Below are 20,020 nucleotides of genomic sequence, written 5' to 3' on the forward strand. Positions count from 1 at the left end.
ACAGTGATGAACAGTCTCTGAACACACATGCAGTGTTCCATTGGCAAGATCCCCCTCTTTCCTTCCTACCTGCTCCTCCTCCCATCTCGCCACCAGTTGGATTCCTTATCCAACCTCCAGGGTAGTCAAGGAAGCAGCTACAAAAGATGGAGCCAGGCAGGATTTACAAAATAATCACCTGTATTCCAGCCAAAATGCCTTTAAAAAGATATCCCTCTGAAGGGGGAGACAGACTACATAAGACACAATACATTTAAAATATGTATTGAAATTATAAATCAAATGTTTCCATAGGATTCTAAAGTACAAATCACAACATCAAAAGGCATTCAGACAGCTCTTGTACATCACAGTGTTAGTGGTACAAAGTGTACTCACGTTGCAAAACCACAAACGCAATTTTCTTATTTTGTTTGTTCGTTTGTTTGGTCTGACCACCATTTGTCAAATACAGAATGCATACGTGTGCACGTGGGCACGACTGACACATGCATGGTTTTATACAAGATTAAAACACACCCAAGGCCAGGTAAGCAAAGTACAAAAGAAAAGTCAGGCACGTAGCACAATGCCACACCTAACTGAAGGGCCCTGGGAACTTGGAAGACAGGATTATACAAATCAGGAAGGCTGGAGACCATGGTGTTTCAAACTACCAAAACGATGGGTTCCCCTAGTCGCAGGGCATCAGTGATTGTTTGAACATAAGCCCTTCCCTCCTGGTTAAGTTTTTGGCAATAGCCAAATTTCTTCACCTCATTTAACATTATAAGGGTTTGGGTTCCTTGTGAGGGAGAAACAAGCTTTGGTATTTATTTTCTTTAAGGAAACCTTCATAAAAGGGCAAACATGCAAAATGGTTTCCCTTGATAACTTCATTGTGATTTACATATATATTCACAAGTACATTTATTAATCAGCGGAAATCTGAGAAGTATACAAAATAAGTCCTCCCTGCTTTTTCCAATCTCTTAATTTTTTAAAGACTACCAAGGGAAACTCTCCTCTACTAATTCATAAAATAACCTTTCCTCTTTCTAACTCCAATGGAAAAGATAATTTCACCTTGAAGCCAGTTTTTCAAGTCTCTCCCATGTGCACTGTGTTCAATGGGGAACTGGCCAGAGTCTCACATCTGCTTTAGGGACCATTACACTATAAAGGGAATTTGTTCTCCTCAAGATAGGTATGAGTGGGGGATGGGGGAGTGTTGGCTCCACAGTCTGAGCTTCTCCTGGGAAGTGAGGTCTGCTATAACTCATGAAACCCAAATCTGTCCCTGCAAGGAGCTGTCACCTGGTCCTCTGCAGGCCTCACTCTAGGAGAGAATGTGAAGCCCCACCACTTGGGCCACAAGGTGCAGCACTGAGTTTGGCAGAGATAAGCACACCCAGTAAGACTGTAGCAAGTCAGCTGTCCAGCAGCCTTAGACAACTCTCCAACCAGCAAGTCCTCGGTGAAGCCACACTGACTAGCTCCAATGCCTGTCACTGCAACCATTCTCCACAAGGCCAGGTCTTCTTCCATCTGGAAAACAGTCTGTCTCAGAGAACTCCATTTTCGGTTCTGATGAACCACACTGAGCAACGGAAATGAGGCTATGATTGATCACAGAGCCCCTCGGGCTTCTTAGGACAGACAGAGAGACCAGCTGAATCGGGGCCATATCAACTGTTCCATGTGCATTTCATGTCACACCTGGCTCAAGCTGAATGTCCATAATAAATTCATGTGGTAGCCTCTACTAAAACGACCCCCATGGAGAAAAATACACAAGTTTATATATTTCAATGTGACCTTGCTGGTGTTTCTACCGGTAACAGACAAGTTAGGTTTTATTACTAAAGCCAACTGAGTTAAGTGTGTTTGAAACAAAGACTCAGGGCAGACAGGATACTCTGACCACACCTCTTTGGTCCCAGTGTCCCTCTGGGTCCCACCTATGTCTAGCCCTGTGCTTAGGAAGCCCACTGTAGGTTGCTGTGTGAGAGTAGGTGGGGTTACAGAGGTATGTGAACATCCAGAGACTTCTCCCAGACAAAATATGACCCCATCTTTAATTAAGCAGCCTGAATTGCAGTCACCCCCACCGCAAAAACATATTGTCACCGAACAACGATCAGACAATAGTAGTCAAGGCAAGGCAGGAAGGAACCAGAGCCCAGGACTGCTGAAACTCCTGACAGTCATTTTAAGGGGTGGTGGCTGGATACTTTCACATTCAAATTTTAGCCTTGAGGTCTCAAATCTCAGCTACTGACCTGTTTCTCTCCACAGAGGCCCAGGCTTCACCCAGAAGAAGTCACACCTCTAATTTGCAACTATGGGGCGGCACTTTTTGAGTGTGGTTTTGATTAGGACTGAACTTCTAAATGACTTTAGCTTAATAAAGAAAATCAGTACCAGAGGGTGAGAGACCACTCATTCCATTTTACCTCAGTTACTTACTGTCAATTAAAAATAAAGAAAATGAAGTCAGTTCTCTGCAGGGAATGTCTGCTAGGGCTTGACACCGACCCATAAGTGTGGAGTCACACAGACTAAAGATGTGCCTGCAGTAGACAAATGGCCGAGATGCTTTAGTCCTTTGTAGTGTGCTTAATAAGCCTTCAGACCAGCCATCCCCTCCCCCCCAAACCTCTACATCTCTAGCCTGCTCGGGGAAGCACACTGCACTTGGAAAGCCAAATCTGAAAGGAAAGCACTTCTTCTTATTTTCAGAGTCAATTCATGGAATACCTGTGCCCTCGTATTAACTCGATCTCTGTTGACATGGAAACCATCACATAGCTCAGGGAAGGATCAATTTACAAACTCTGCACATCAGAATAATTAAGTGAAGCAGAAGGATCCCTCCCTCCCTCTCTTCCTTCCTTCCTTTTTACATTTTCCATTCTTTCTCCTTCTCCTCCTACCAGGAACAAACTGGTTAATGACAAGGTTCTCACTGTGTAAGTCACATGGTTTTTCAAATTACATAAAGCATTTGAACAGAGCATAGACTTCAGAAAGCTCCAACCCACCCTCCCAGAGTTCCCCAGGGATTGATGATGCGGTCTCCTTGCTGCCTACGTAAAAAGTGGGGCAAGAAATCAAGAGAGAGTCACTTGTAAAATGAGTTCAGAGGAAAACATCTGGTTTAAAGGTCTTCAAAGGCATCTGATGCCACCGGGAGAAAGAGGGCTGAAGGGATGCGCCCTGTGAGCTGAGCTGGGCAGAGGGCAACAATGAGAGCCCAGGAAGATCCCTCAAATGGAGCAGTGTTTTCAAGGAAATGCAATGACACGGGGTCCATGTGGGTGACGGTACACAGCTCACAGCATTCAAAAACTGATTACAGCAGGTTCCAAGAAAAACACAAAGTGTGCATAAGGCTTTCTGTAGCTCCTGAAAAAAATGGTCAGGCCAGAAAAGATTTATCTATAACTTCATAAAACGCACATTTCGAAAAAAGGCATAGGATGGTTTATACGCACCTTATTGATTTTTCACTACTCAGTTGACAGGGGGGATAAGCCTTCTAAAAAGGATTTTACTAAATGCCTTTAGGAATAAAAACAGTTGTCACAAACAGGGTGATTTTCTCAAGTCGGATATTCAGGTGCTGGCTGAAGAGTATTCATTTTTAAAGACTTCTACTGACAACGCTGTGCCATCTTGAAGCCAAAGTGTCCCTTTGTCCCAGTGGGTCTCAGGAACTCCCACTGGACATTTCCAGTCTATGGCCAGGGGAAGAAAACTGCCTGATGTGCAGCTGATGCCACCTCCAGCCAGGTCTGCAGACACAGAACGACTCTGTGGGATGGCCCCCACCCACTTCTGCGTCCCGTGCCTCAGCAGCACCCAGGAGACCACACCTGGGCCTCTGCCCACTTGCTGGCATCATCCCTGAAATCTCTGCAGCAAGCTGGACACTGAAGCTCAATGGGGGCACATAAGGCAAAGAACATGTTTAGTGAGGGGCGGTAAGAGATAGGGAAGCCACACGTCCCGAGAAAGGGGTCTGTTCCAGCATCATGCCATCTTCTAGGTGGGCAATGGGTCATCGTCACCTTTACTGCACTTGCATTTGCAGCAAAGTACAAAAGGCGTGGCCAGGAGCAAGAAAGGAGAGGCCACTAAGAGCAGGAGCCCAAATCCAGCAAAAATCCCCACAACCTAAAAAGAAAACAAAGAAGAAAAGTGAGGAAGGGCTGGTCTGCAGGTTGTTTAGCTGAAGTTTGAACCATGTCAATTAGCACCCACCTGTTGTGGTAAATACTGAATGGTAGCTTAACCTTTCATCTGGTGCTAGTGCCGGCTCTGGTAGGGCCACATGGCACTGTTTCTCTATCTTAGTGGCTCCATACCACCTCTAAAACTCAAGCATCGTTCATTCCACCTGCCCCTGCTACTTCTGTTCCGTGTGGCCTATGACAGCCCCCAGTGTGTTGTTTTCACTCACTTTTCTCCACCGCCTAGTAAAAACATGACTCTGCAATCGTTAACTTATCAAACAGGCTTATATGCTAAATTCTCAATCCACAATCCCTCTTCACAATACTATTACCATCAACTGACAAAGATATAAACTGTCCACCTAGATAAGATAAATCGACCCATAGAAACCCTTAGAAATAATTATAACAACCTTATCTATGCAGAGATGTTCCAAGAGAAACATCCACGTCTGCTTCCATGTTGCCTCCTCCTTAATCTCCCTTTCTCCACCTCCTCTCCTTATCAGAACTCTGTCCCTGTCTACTCTCTACTGTCCAATCATGTACCACCTGAGCATCAACCTAAACCCAGCATTACCCACCAATCCATCTATACATCCATCCACATATCCATCTACCATTTCACCATACAGTTTGTCAATCCCATGAATTCATCTATTCAACTAACCATTCATCTATTCGTTCATTCATCCACTCACCTATCTAATCATCCATGGGCCATGCATGTATCCATCCACCAACTACTCATTCATTCATAGATCTATTTCTCTAACAATCATCGATGGGCCCATCTTTCTTCCTTTCTACCCAACCAAACGCTGGTTTATTTTTCTCCCTGAGAAACCATTATCCTTGGTCAGATCATGGCTGGCTGCTACATAAACAATGACACCTGAGATCTAGACACTGAGGAGAACACTGTCGAATAGAAAGACTGAGATTTCATCAAAGGCTAATAAACCTTGCAGAAGTGGGTTCAGCTCTGGGTAAAGGTCATCCAAGAAAAAGGCCTACCTTTGTTAGAGGACAGGAAGTGAATGAAATGACAAAGATTCTCGGGTGGTTAATGTATAAGAGGGTGAGAACAGGACTTTTCCAATGAAGGAATTATAATGGCAGGGTCATGGGACATCAGACACTGCAATGAACTAGCTTTGCTCTTCTGTAATTTAAAACCTAACATGGATGTTTTTTATTTTTCTTAAAAAAAACCTCATTTTCCCCCTAGGCAATAAGGCCTAAACACAGACCTACTGACACCTACACCAGGCCGTGGGGTTGTTTCAATTGAAACAAGGCCGGTCCTCTTTTTCCCTATCCTTGTTTAAGATTAGCCACATTCCTCCTACTGAAAAGCTGAACATGGAGTTTGACTGCCACCTAGTGCTCAAGATGATAAGTGCATGAATCCCTCAAGTCTCTTCTCAACTTTGGATATAATAAATGATCTCTAAGGCCCACTATATGGTGAAGTTTCAAACACAAGTAAAGCAAGGAATTTTTTTAGTGGAGTTGTTCCTGGAAACAAACCACATGTGTACAGACACCATGTGCATGCCCACATTTATAAATAAACAAAGAAGATCACATTCCCAATTGTAAATGAGGCTCTGCTGCTGCTGAGCCTCCTTTCAGAAACAAAATATTGTTAGTGGGATCCCACCAAACAGGTCAGGTGACATGTTAAAAATGACATACATGCCCTGGGAGCTGGAGAGACGGCTCAGCACTTAGGAGCACACTGCTCTTGTAGAGAATCTGAGTTGGGTTCCTAGCACCAATACAGGTCACAAATGCCTGTAATCCCAGTTCTAAGGAGTCTGACGCTTTCCCCTTATCTCTGCAGGCATCTACACTCAGGTGCACACACAAACACATACATTTAGCTTTAAGGTCCCAAAGCGCAGTGAAGTCACCAGAGGTCCTCTGGAGCTCCTGATAACCCCAGCTGGCAGAAGACTGAAGGAGCCACACATCCTCCACAGTCAAATCCATCACCACACGGTTCACATTCTTACCAGCAAGACACCACCTCAGCTCAGCTCTTCAGCCTACCCTGTCTGTATTTACTTGCTATTTGGTAAGCTGACCCATCAAGCCACTACCAGTTGGTTCCTGGCAGATGCAGAAATCATCAGAAGGAGAAAAGTGAGTGACAAAAGTGAGTGACACAGAAAAAAAGTCTCTCCATGAACACACCTCAATGGTCAGGCTGTGGACAGACCATATCAGTGGCAGAGGGATGGGTCCAGGTTCCTGAGAGGATCATTCACTACATACACGGTGACCTCAGCATTCACTGAGGGCAACAGGACAACAAGCCTCCTTCACATAAGTTTCATGAGCCAATACAGTTATATCAGAACACAAGTTTTGTGAACAATCCCAGTCTCCCTGCTAACAGATGTCCTGGGATGATGATCCAGTTGAACCAATAATAATAATAATAAGGAGGAGGAGGAGGAGGAGGAGGAGGAGGAGGAGGAGGAGGAGGAGAAGAAGGAGAAGAAGAAGAAGAGGAAGAAGAAGAAGAAAAGAGAGAAAAAGAAAGAAAGAAAGAAAGAAAGAAAGAAAGAAAGAAAGAAAGAAAAAGAAAGGAAGAAAAAGAAAGAAAGAAAGGGAGAAAAGGAAGCTATGGAAAAGCGAACAAAGAATTTTAAATGTCACTTGTTGCACAGCGAAACTAGGCCTAAGATGATCAGAACAATTCCAATAAAGGAATCCATGTCCTTGGATTGAAATGCAGCCCAAAGTTCTCAATTTAGAAAAACTTGTTTGGGTGTGTGCCAACTGTGTGGGTACGTATGCACATGTGTGGAGGTCTCCAGCACAAGTTGGGTTTCTTTCTTGGCTGTTCTCCAACCTTTTCTTTTTGAGACACAGTCTCCCACTAAACCTGAGAACACAGATTGGGCTAGGCTGGGTGGCCATCAAGACCCTTTCTCCCATTTCCTACTGCTGGGGCTACAGATGTGCAATGCTCTATCCAGCTTTCTGTGTTCTCATTTTACACAGGCAAAATCTAGGACCCAGCATTTTTTTCCAAAGGCCTCAGTATTGTTCCAGCCTCTCACATGGTCATCCTGGTATCTATCAAGCAGTTTTACAGAAACTCCAGTTCTTTAGCTGAGAGTGAGGGTGTACATCCTCACATACACAAGTGAACACGCAATCAGAAATTGGCTGGCCTAATGATCTGAGATGAAGTCTGCATCCTGTTTGGACTAAACCCTCTTAGCTGCTCACAAGAAAAGGGGGAACTTGGAGAAGACTCTCCTGGCAGAAACCCATATAGTGATTTAAAAAAAAAGAGCAGTGTCCACCTCTTCTGTGTTTCAGCCTGTGTCTGGGATGATGATGGAGCAAAGTCAGTAGAGACTCCCCAGCACTGGGGTTTATGATAAATGTTCGAAAGAAGGCAGCATATTGGGCACAGCAATCATGAACGACTGAGACTCAGTTATTAGCTCATAAGATGTTTTTCTGTGTGCAACTAGCACCACAGCCTTCCCAGACACTACTGCCTTCCAGTCCTGTTTATCTTCCCAGAAGACCTTGTCACCCAGAATAGTGTGTGTGTGTGTGTGTGTGTGTGTGTGTGTGTGTGCGCGCGCGCGCACATGCGCATGCAAACTCAGGACAAGGTAAGTTGAACAAAACCTTTACAAGAAAAGGGATTTTTTTAAAAAACCTCATAGTATGTAATGTATGAGTGAAGTGGAGTGAGAATTTTTGTTTTTTTAAAAACCTAGTCGTGTCATGTGATTATGTTTTGTTTTGCTTTTTAATCCCACATGTGGGATATGGGTCTGCTTCCATTTGTCTACGGCAGCTAACTATGATTGTCTCGAGCTCTAGGGGTGTGGGATAGTTGACAGCTGCAAACAGTTTAATTCTGGGGAGTCTGGGAAGGGTATAAATGTGAGAGCCCCAAGAAACTCTGTGACAGCTGCTGCTCTTTGCTGATGCTTTTGTTATTGCTGGATTCCTGAGTTGTTGGTTGAGACATCCTGACGATGAAGATTAGACTTGCCCCCAAGGAACCTGATGCCCCTTATCAGCAGAATGTACCCTAAAGAAGTCTGTACCCCCTTTCCTTCTAACCTTCTTTCTCTCCTACCTAGTGTTGGGGGGTTGGAACGGATTGGGGAGAAATAAAGGTTGGAATGGTGGCAAATATAAGATCCCAATAAAATAGCCCCCAAAAGACTCCCACAGTGGAGCATTTGACAAGGGGGCGGAGACGAATGCGTTTAGTGTGCAATACTTTATGCTCAGAAAACTGATGAAAAGCTAGCTGCAATGTCTCTAATAAACAAAGCCTCAAAATCTGCCACTGACATCACCAAACTATAAAAAAGAAGGTTAAGGAAGCAGGAACTGACAAAACCAACGTATTTCATACCGCAGACAACATTCTCAAAGACTGTAGTCACAGTGTGTTATACTTGAGGACTGTCATTGATATCATGGAGGTCTGAGCAGACCACGGCCCTGAGCAGAGACATCCCTGGAATCCCAATGCTCATGAAATTCTCAGTAGTTGTCACATCCATGGTAAGAAGGACACCTGACCTGCTTGCTGGATTGATGGGTTGATATCAGGACTTTAGCTGTTGTCTTTGCAGACAGTGGGTACTCAGTTACCTTCAGAAGGTTGCATATGTCCACCTGTGGATGTCCAATCAAAGTCAAAAGCCCACCCTCAAGAGGTGCTATGTGCCGAGTGCTCTAAAAATTCTGGGAGCAAGATACAAAACTGGAAGAGACTTACAAAATGGACTCAATGGGTATGAGTAGGAGAAAGGAGAAGTAGAGGACATCTGGTTTTCAAAGGCTTCCAGAGGCTTCCAGCCTGGCATTTCCTGCTAAATGCGATATGGGAGATCTTTAAGTCCGACCTTTGGAGCATTTTATTCTGGGACTCTAAAACCTTCGGTGGGGTCACAATGCAGCCTTAGCTTGTCCTTAGCATCTGCTCTCTCCCTTCCCAACTCATGTCTGATCCCAACTACCGTCAGATGCATGCCAAATGCTTCTTCCTGATGTTGCCCCATGGCATTTGAGTCTCTCTGCCCACACTTTCTCATCCTTTAAGGTTTTCATTTTTCCAAGTTGTAACCTGCAGAACACATGGTCTTATATATCAATACCCCCACCCCCACCTGCTACCACTGCCACCCCTGCTTCATTCTGTTAAACTCCAGTCTTCTAGCCAGGTTAATCAATAGGTATGTCCTTGCTTCCTTGCACTATTACACAAACCCCTGGATTCTAGCCTATAAACAGACTAGATTGGACTCTTCAGGGTTGCTGGATTTTGTTCAAAGCATCCCATGTGGGAGGGTGTGACCAGCGATGCAGCGGCGAGCTAGAAGGATGGTGGCAGAGAAGCAGTAAGACCAGGCAGAGGAGGAAGTCTGGGGACCCTGTGAGGAAGCAACACAACCATTCAAGCTAAAGTGTCACCTCATCTGACAACCATTTCTGAAGCATCTCTCTGCAAGGGCGAGCAAACCCTAACATTGAGGACAGGGTGATGTACCTCAACATGCAAGACAGATGAAGGGTGCAGTAGGGAAGGCAGATGTGAGAGCAGCAGGCATGGTGACGGTGCACCCTCTTCCCGAGAAGGGGAGGTGATGTCACATATTCCTGTCAGACGCAAGGCCTCAATAGGCTTCACTGAGTGCAAGTAGCACCTCAGAGCTGGCCAGGGCCATGAAGCAGAGAGTAGTAAAGAGGAAGGCTATACAGACTCAGGAGAGCACAGGTTTTATGCCTAGCCCACAACAGATAAAGAAAAGATGTGGCCCCAGACCCCTGCTTAGTCTAGATTAGGTTCCTGAATTTCCCTCTTACAACACTGTGTGCTCTGCAAACCCTCAATAAAAATGTCACGAAGATATTGATGGAAGATGATAAAGCTCTGTCTCTCAACATCATTAACAAGTCTGTTGGAAGCAGGGCTAAGGCGGGGATCCTGTCCAAAGAGGAAATGGGCAGGTGCTGCGGGATCCAGAAACAGGAGGCTGGTAGGGGAACAGGGCCTCTCTAGGCAGGCAAACTCCAGGAATAAAGGGATCTTTTGGAGTCATGGGCAGTCTGTCCTGTGTTAGGTTTGGATAAAATTGAAAGCAGCAGGGCCCAAACACAGGACCCAGCTTTGCTTGCAAATGAACGGGGGATGGAGGAAAGGCCTTCCACAAAGAGTCTCCCTCATGTATGCCACATCTGCCCTTCACTTCTGCTCCCTACATACTCATATCACTTTTGTGATGGCCTTCCCTATCCTTGAGCACAGGCTTGCTCATTGCTTTTGGTCTACCTCCAACCAAATGTAATCTTTGATGTGCCATGTCCCCTCACCTGTAGCCCATGTGTCTCTGAAATGCTGTACATCACACAGAAGCTAGCATATCCATGAGGACAAGCCTACAATTTTGAGTGACATTCTCCCACATGGATGCTCATAGTAGATGCTACTTGAAAAGCATAGAACTCCAAAGCAAGTCCCATCCCCACTACAGTCTGAATGAGCAGAGGTATTAAGCCTGGTCAGCCCCTGGGAGCAGCAGTAGCTACTCCTAAGCAACACTTTGCAGGCACAGATTACAAGCCCTTCCCCTCAGCCCTGCTTGCAGACATCACACTCATGAGATTCCAGCTTCGTCAACTTGTAGTAATGAGTCCTAAGAAGAGGTGGTCGCCGTAAGTTCTGCTCCCAACTCTAGGCTACCACCCTGAGAATGGGTCTCTGTCACATGGATTGGCACAGTGTTCTCAGAGGATTCATGAGAAAGTCTGTGAAAGAAGCCCCTTCCACAGCAACTAGGGATTACTGCAGACCCCACTCTCCTAACCCTCTCAAAGCAACCAACTTCAACATGAATACAGTCCATGGCCTTGCAAACACCTGAGATATGGTCTTGCTGAAATCCCAAACTAACTCTGTACTCCCCGTCCCCCTCTGTCCTTCCATGATCCAAGCACCTACCCTGTCCATCTCCTCTCTACCCTGAGCAGCTTACACATAGGTGTACTCCTTGACACTCAGAAGTATTACTAACCCATAAAGAACCTTCCCACCCACTCCATCTAAGACCCCATCCCTGCCCCTCACTCCGGAGATGATTTATTCTGTGGGTGAGAATGCTGGTTCAGCATCCCTGTACTTTTCGCCTGCAAATAGATAGCAGGCTCTATATAACGTCTTAGAGATGTCGCTCCAACTCCCAAAGGGGCCTGGCATACATGTGACAAATACCACTCAACACAGAACTCAACACTGCTGAATCCGCTAACATAAGAGCAACTTAGAGCACAGACAGCAGAAACGTCCCATTACTTGCCCACCATCCTTTCCTGTTAGCAACTTGCTTGCCTCTCTCAGGACAGCTCCTCATTAAGTACAAGGGATTCTGAACACCGGGCCAGGACCATCAGCATCACTTTCAGGTGGCAAGTCTTTAAGGACACGCACACAAACACAGACACACTCATCTTCTAGGACACACACAAACATCTTCTAGGACACACGCATACACACAGACTCATCTTCTAGAACACACACACACACACACACACACACACACACACATATATATATATACTCATCTAGAACACACACTCAGCTTCTAGAACACACACATCTTCTAGAATACACACATACACACACTCATTTGCTAGAACACACACACACTCATCTTCTAATACACATACATGCACACTCATCTTCTAGAATACACTCATTTTCTAGAATGCACGCACTCATTTTTTCTAGAATGCACACATTCATCTTCTAGAACACACACATTCATCTTCTAAGACACACACATATACACACTCATCTTCTAGAAAACAAACACACATGCGTACACACACACACACACACACACACACACACACACACACACACACACATTTTCCATGATATCAAAGTTTCAGATGGGCAGCCTCTCACCTGTGTCCGATGCCAGATCACTGATGCCCGGGAGTGGCCCAGCTTGTTGCGGCAGGGGCCCTTGTCATAATGTATCAGAAGGAAGTCATCCTGTGAAAGGGCAGAGAAAGGTCTACAGTGAGAGCTGGACTGAGACTCCCATCTTTCGAACACTTCAGTCTGTTTCACCTTTCCAGATACACAGTCTGTATAGAGGGAGCCTTCAAGAGTTTGAGTACAGATTCCAGAGGCTGCCTCTGGAGCTTGCACCAACACAGAAGAACGAGGAGAAAGATCAGAGTTCCTCTGGGCCTGCCTGTGTTAATCCGACAATACAGGAACAGCTGCTCATCAGGCCAGTCCTTCCTCAGCTCAGAACACTGCCATGGTTCCCTTTATTCAAGACTTAGTCCAGCAACCACCCTCTACCCACAAAATGTCCACCTGTCTAGAGTGAGCAGGGATCCTTTCACAGAGCACAATGAACGTCTGGTCCCTGTCTCCCTCCACAAGGCCCTACCTCACATTCTCAGGACAGTCACCACCAGACTGCCAGGTTCCTGGGCTGTTCTTTATGCTGGTTAGTCCCTGTGAGGACAATCACTCAATGTACCTCACTCTGTATCAGTACCATTGAGTACCAGGGATGGGTGTTCATCTCAACTTCACACACAGGTAGCCCTGCCTGTCACAGGCAGGAAACAGCACCCAACAGGTAAATACCATCTGTTCTTTAACCAAGGCCACCATCAGGAAGCTTCATTTTAAGAGTAACCATGGGGTCTAATATAACTACTGAAAGGACAAGAAAACCAGAAAAGCCTGATATACCACCCACTAACTTCTTACCCCTCAGATCAACCCTGGGGGACAATGAACCCAAGTCTGCCTCTCATGCTGAAAGGGGAACCACTCTGGAGTTTTCTGTCGTAAGGTCCAGCCCCCCATGGTCTGACTATTTGGCAGTGTGGCAGTAAACCCAGCTTTTCCGATGCAGCTCTGGGCAATGACCACTGCAAGCAGAAGCCCGGCAGCTGTCGCATCCTCCTTGGACAGGTGAGCTCAAAGCCTCTTCTAGCTCCAGATGTGTCTTTGCTGCAACTCCATCTGGCCACTTCTGCCCGAGGAGAGCTCTCCTCTTGGAGTCTTAATTGCCTTTTCCTTCACATCGATGTTAACAGTACATTACCCCAGAGAACAGCTTAAGTGCGCTTGTCTCATTTTTCCCAATCTGCCTATCACAGCATCTTATTCTGTGGCTCTTCGAAAGGCTTTGAAGTCCTTTCCTAAAGCACACATCGAGCCACAGGGCATCAGCTACTTTAGAGTCTTTACTAATATCCACCCTTGAAAGTGGGTACTGGTCATCCAATCCTCCTACATAGCCTGTGGCAAATGAAAACATCCCAACCACACCCCCACAGACGGTGTGACCACTCTGACAGAGGCAGAAATATTCTCAAGACAGACACTTGGGACACCAGTAGCTTGAACCCATAACTCACTAGTTCAGCTAGACTGGCTGTCCAAGGAGCTCCAGGAATCCCCCTGCCTCTGCCTTCCCAGCTCTGAAATAACGGGACCCGCCTTCAATGCTAGCTTTTATGCCAGCCAATAAGACTATTAAAAAAATGGACTCCAAGGACTTGCCGTTTTCCCAGGAGACTCGAGAGAAGAAATAGGCAGAAGCCCAAGACAAAAGGAGGCCCCGGTTGTCACTCTCAGGAAAAGTTCACAACCAACTTTCTGACAACTTCTCAGGCTACCTTGTAGCAGAGCCTAGAGCTGAGACCAACCTCGGCCAGGGCTGCTAGTGTCTTATTATATCTTGCCCTCTATTTAAACCTAAACCTGGAAGAGGAGCCTATGGGGGTGAGGACAGGGTCACTGGACTCCTTTACCCGTTCTTCCTCCCAACACGACCACACTGAATAAATCTCTCTGCTTCTTAACTGGGGTATTGAGGCTGGGCAGCTAAGACTGGTTGTGAGGATGCCGAAGTCCAGGGTTTGATCCTAACAATTCTGGGAATAATATCAACCCACAGGCAGAGGGGCAAGCTCACTTTCCAGACTCTGTAAGGGGTTCTGATCCAATCTGTCCTTGTACGGTTGCTTTGCCAGGTATCCAGGGCAAAGGGAGGGAGGTCAAAGCCTTCAAGGTCACACAGCCCCATCGGGCCTCTTTGTGTCCGGTTCTTTTGTAACTGCTAGCTTCAACATCCCTTGTTCTCGTTGGCAGGTGAACAAATTCTTGCTCAACTTTCATGTTCCCAGCCACCCCCATCCCATGTTACTCTGTGTGCTGGACTTCACACCCATCAAAAACTGCCCTCTCTGTGGGATGTGCCCTTGTTGCATGCCAGAGCATTTCCGGCCTGGCAGTATGTTAGCTATTTCCTTTGTTATGACGTAACTTCAGGAGGGGGTCATTTTGGCTCATACCCTGGAAGCATTATGAAGCATCGCTTCATACAGGAGCTTGAGGCAGCTGGTCACATTGCAACCACTCACCTCCCCCATCTTGTTCAGTGGAGGACTTCAGCTCACGTTTCACCTCAGTTAACCCCATCTAGAAACCTCTCCACAGACATGTCCAGATGCAAGTCTTCATGTAAAGTACAAATTACATAAAGTTGACCCATCACAGAGGGCCTGGGCCCTGAAGACCATGATGTTGGCTGCCACAACTGTATCTGGACACTTGCACCTGCTGTGAGCTTTCTCCTCTTGGAATGCCCAACTGAGGTTTCCACCATACTGATGCTAGGAACAACTGCCTGCCATCCACCAGAGGGTAACTGGGCAGGTACGGAACAGGCCTACTGAGCACAACCGCTACATACTGAAGGCAGCTTTTCGTATGCACCTGGAGGCTCACATATGGTCTGCACTGTTACTTCACTCTTTGCTGTGGTCAAGCACTTGACCAGAAGTCACATAAGAAAGGATGGGTTTTATTTGGGCTTGTGGTTTGAGGATGCAGTCCATCATGGCAGGGGAGGTATAGCCGGCAGGGGGAGCTGCCTGTTCACATATAGGCAGATCTCAGAGCACACAGAGATGGATGCTGGTGCTTTGCTGGTGGACTTCTTTTTCATTTTCATTTCATCTGGGACCATAGCCCTGGGAACAGAGCCACCCATCTACCTATATTCAGAGTGGGGCTTCCCGTCTCAGTTTAATCCTCATCCTTACAAATACACACACACACACACACACACACACACACACACACACACACACACACAGTTGTGCCTCTAATGCCCTAGAATTTTTAAATTCAACCAAGTTGATGCCAGAAAATGATGGCCTCTGGGGCTTAGACACGATTTCACTTCGGCTTTAGTTTTGTGACAAAGCCCTTAAGTACTACACGGCTTTCTACTAAAGTTAAAGAGTGGAACATAATCAGCTCTGCTATCCAGAACAGATATATGTACACCCTTCTCAGGACATGCTTACTACAGTGCTTAACAGGTGATTTTTAAATCCACCACTTCAGGATATTCTTCTAAAGAATGTATGGTCAGGCCCTTCCAAAAATAAAGTCACAGTACCATCATTTTGGAAAGATGCCCGCCTGCTCAGCTTTCACTGTGAACTGGCCTCAAGCAGAACCACCCGAAGAGGGAGTTCCAGCTGAGGGTTGGTTCAGATCAAAGTGGTTTGTGTGTCTGAATGTGTGGCACTGGCTTGACTGTTCATTGAGGTGGGAGGGTAACACCCACTGTGCCAGCACCATTCTCTAAGCAAGTGGCCCTCCCAGTAAGCCAGGCTGGCATCGAGGCAAGTAGCAGATTTCCATGGATGCTTCAAGTACCTGCCCCAACTTTCCTATAAAAACAAATTAAAAAACCAACCAACCAAACAAACAAATCTTTTCTAAACTGCTTTTGATTCAAGCATTTTGTCATAGCAAGAGAGGGGAGACTAGAACATGACCGAGCTGACTGTAGCTGAGGAAAGAAAATGGGGAGCAGATAGGTTTTGCTTCCACTAGGCCAGTCACTCCAGAGAAATCAGATCTCTAGGGTGATTATGCCCCCGCTATAGAGGGTCAGGATAGCCCCCTTGTTTTACACTGTCCGTTCATCCTCCTGAAGCCCAGATCTGACTGTCCTGCAGAAAAGGTGTGTGTAGATGGGGGAGGGGTTGAAGCAGCAAGAAACCCTTGCAGAATCAGCGACATCAGAGGCTTGACATACAGAACACACGAGAGCAAGGTGCTATGTTAGGCTAGAGACTTCTCTTTTGGCAGACAGCAAGGGGAATATATGTTTCCCTTCCATGTAGATGAGGCACAGACATTTCCCAATGCACAGCATGCTTTACCATGTGTACTTTCATTCACTCCACTGTTCCCCTAACAGAATGTGCTTCCTGCCATCCAAGTCCCACTATGGTGGTACCAGGGGGTGGGCCTTTGTGGGTTTAGATGAGGTCCTAAGGATGGAGTCCCGGACAGGATTAGTATCTTTGGGGCGATTAGAGCTTGCTCTTCCTGGCACGTCCCGGGAGAAGAGCTCACCGGAACCCCATCTGCAGCCAGAGCTAGTTCTCCAGCACCTGAACTGAGAATTAGATGTCCGTTGTTCCTGATCTCCAGTCTGTACTGTGTTATCACAACCCTAATATGTGTTAATAGCACAACCCTGATGATGTGCTATCATCCCGACCCTAAGCTGAGCAGCACCTCCTCTTTTGTTAGGAGTGTAAAGGTCTTGTGCTCATGGATAAGCACTAGGAGAAAACCATAAATGTTAACATGCAGGGTTGTCTTTCCGAAGACAAGGATGTATAATCCGTTTTCCACCCAGAAGGCTGGGAGGTGGAGGTGGTCAATAGGCAGGGGATCCGCCCCCCCCCCCCCCCCCCCCCGCCACGCTCTCACTACCAGGACCAGTATTACCGAGACCACATCAAATCCCCTCTTAGGCCCTTAAGATAATACATATACCCTATCTCTCGAAGTCAACTTCACGGAAGAAGTGACATGTATTTTGAGAAGAGTTTCAATGGAGTTAGGTCTCCTTGTGTACTCAGGATTGTGTTGCACTGGGAAATGGTTTTCCAAATTATGCTGTACTTCTGCCCGTGGTCAGACTCTAGAGTTTTGAATCAGCACCGGCTACAGAGTCATGTTGCACCATAAGACACCCTTCCTGCCTTACTTGGAACTTGACTCTGGTGTTTGCAGATACTCCAACACTCTTCAAAACACAGCTAAACCCCAAGCCTGCCCCAAGCTTGGGTACCCAAATGTCACCTTAGGGAACCAAGGTTTGCACAAACACAGGAGAATCATCCTCTGGTGCTCTTTCTTTGTCACTAGTGAGACCCCCAGCTTCCCAGGGCAGCAGTGGTCCCTCTTGCACATATCTGAATCCACAGCCCATGGCTGCCAGGTGAGCGTGCACAGTACTCACGTCCAGAGACTCCAGGCAGTACCAGCAGAAGGCATGCTTGCAGTTCTTACACATCATCTGCGCGCAGCCCTCATCCCGCTCGATGTACACCCTGCACTTGGGGCAACGTTTGATGGGCGCGTCGCCCTCTTCCATCTTGAAAGCAGAGCTGTGGGAGACATACTGTGAGGGTCACACAGTAGGAATCAAGAGAAACTCAGCAGCAGGGCTGTTCCGGGGGCACTTCTCTACTACAGGGCCCCCAGTCCTCTTGTTACTAAAGGAAGCGATGCCAAGGCCAAAGAAACAAAAGCTCCGGAAAACAAATAGCCCAAATACAGTCAATCTGCTAGAATAAGGGAAAATAAAACAAATGAAAAGGCAACATCAGCACACACCTAAATTTAGATTTCTATTTTTAAAAAAAGCCAAAGGCTTCATATGTGTGTGGATTTTCCAAAGAGTGGATAATAAATTTTATCCACTTCCGTCTTGTTAGGAAAAAAAAAAGTGTCAAAACCGAACAAGTACATGAAGATACACACTTGCTTCAGAAGATCTACCAGGCTTGCCTGACAGTTTTCCTGGGGACTTGGGATAGATGTGCAATAGGTTTTAGCTTTAAGTCTGGCAGTAGATGCTAGCTTCTCTGAAAACCAGCTATAGGACACCACTACAAACCCGTCTTCAGTGTGAGGCTGGGAAAGCATCCTGCTTGTGCAAAGTAGCTGTGGGGTCTGAATGAGAATGGCCACTATAGGCTCCTATATTGGAATGCCTAGTCACCAGGGAATGCTTAAGAAGATGTAGACAAGTGGCCTTTTGAGAGTAGATGTGGCCTTGTTGCAGGAAGTGTGTCACCAGGAGTTGGCTTTGAGGTTTCAAAAGTTCTCTTCTGTGCCCAGTGTCTTTCTCTCTCTTTCCCTCTCTCTGCCTGCTGTCTGCAGCTCAGGATGTAAAAGTCAGCTACGGCTCCAGCCCATGCCAGTGCGTTTTCCACCACTGGTGATCACGGACTGACCTGTGAAATGGTAAGCCCGGCCCCAGATGAATGCTTTTATTTATCAGAGTTGCCTCTGTCATGGCGTCTCTTCACAGCAACAGAACAGTGACTAAGACAGTAACTGAATTTTAAAAACAGTGACAATACGCCTGTATTGTTAATTCACAGGTATTTGGGCTGAACAAGACCCTCCACAGAAGCCTTTTAGTTTTTAAAAGGTGGCTGTGCTTTGAGACAGACATTCGTGACAATATCTGGGGGAATAAATGGGAAGGGCCAAGAGAAGATGCCACATACCCCCCCAGGGCACACACTGTACTATGTTGGAAGCCACAGCATCCATCTAGTGTGATCTGCAAAGAGATGGCTCCACTTTGAGACAGTGTCTGAGCACAGTTGCTGAAGTCAGACAGCACCTCTTATTGGAAGGCATCTTGGCACAGGCCTCATTTGAAAGGGCCACAGACTACACAAGCCTTAAATGCCTGACAATCAGCAACAAACATTCCTCATGATCATGTCCACTGAGGCTTGTGTTCCTGATGGGGTTCTGTTTTATCCACCAATGGAATGTGACAGGTTAAGAGATTCTGGGAAACACGAGGGAGACGGTTCAGTGGGAAAAGTGGGGGCCAGGCAAGCACAACTACTGAGTTTGGATCCCCGGAACCCAAATAAAAGCTTGGTTGGTGTGGTATCTCTCAGTGCTAGAGGCGGGCAAGGACAGGGCATCCCCAGAGCAATCTAGTCAGCTAGTGAATCTGATAGATGAGCTCTGGGTTCAACTGGCAGGCCCTCCCTCAATGTATAAAATGGAGAGGAATTCAGGAAGCTGCTCAGTGTCATCTCCTTCTCAACAGTAGGATTACAAGCACAAGCTGCTATGTCTGATTCTGCAGAGGTGGGGATTGAACACGGCGCTTCTCTCATGATAGGCAGGTAGTCTACGGACGGAGCCCATCCCCAGCCCTGAGAAAGGTTGTTTTTCCCCCGATAAACATTGTAATTTATTATTGTAAATTAACATATAGCCAAGATTAATCTCAAACACAAAAGGCAGGCTCTAAAGCAAATTATACAAATAAATCTGTTGGGTGCAGTATGACAAACATAAGGAAATTTTAAGACATAAATTTCAGAGACAAAAAAAAGAATCTGTGACTTCCACTGAGTTCAAAGTAAAGGAAGACAGAAGTAAACAGCGATGCAGGCTGAAAGCTCCACTCATCTGGGTAAGTAAAAGGTTAACTGTTTAGAATGAAGTTAGGGATCACACTGGTTTAGAGAAGTAGACCTACGAGGTTCGCCCCCTAGGGTCCATGACCTCACATGTCTCAGGCAATTGGTCACATTTACAATGCCAGGCATGAATTTCCATATGAGAAGAAAGAATGATTGGACTGGGACCCTCTTTTATTCTATGAGGAAGGGTCCTCCACCCTTCTCCT

The 20,020-nt window shown here is 46.3% G+C and overlaps 1 protein-coding gene across 2 annotated transcripts in view; it reads right to left on the reverse strand.

Moving 5' to 3' along the window:
- Nucleotides 1–248: 248 nt before the first annotated feature.
- RNF144A (ring finger protein 144A) overlaps nucleotides 249–20,020 on the reverse strand; it is a 111,986-nt gene continuing 92,214 nt past the window's right edge. For both annotated transcript variants that reach the window (XM_080925921.1, XM_080925922.1), the window contains exons 7-9: nucleotides 17,591–17,738; nucleotides 12,184–12,273; nucleotides 249–4,158 (exon numbers count right to left, since the gene is read on the reverse strand). In XM_080925921.1, the coding sequence (XP_080782047.1) occupies nucleotides 4,027–4,158; nucleotides 12,184–12,273; nucleotides 17,591–17,738 (370 nt within the window). In that variant the 3' untranslated portion in view covers nucleotides 249–4,026. The remainder of the gene's footprint in view (nucleotides 4,159–12,183; nucleotides 12,274–17,590; nucleotides 17,739–20,020) is intronic.

This window comes from Micromys minutus, assembly GCF_963924665.1.
Source record: "Micromys minutus genome assembly, chromosome: 1".
NCBI classification, from domain to species: domain Eukaryota; kingdom Metazoa; phylum Chordata; class Mammalia; order Rodentia; family Muridae; genus Micromys; species Micromys minutus.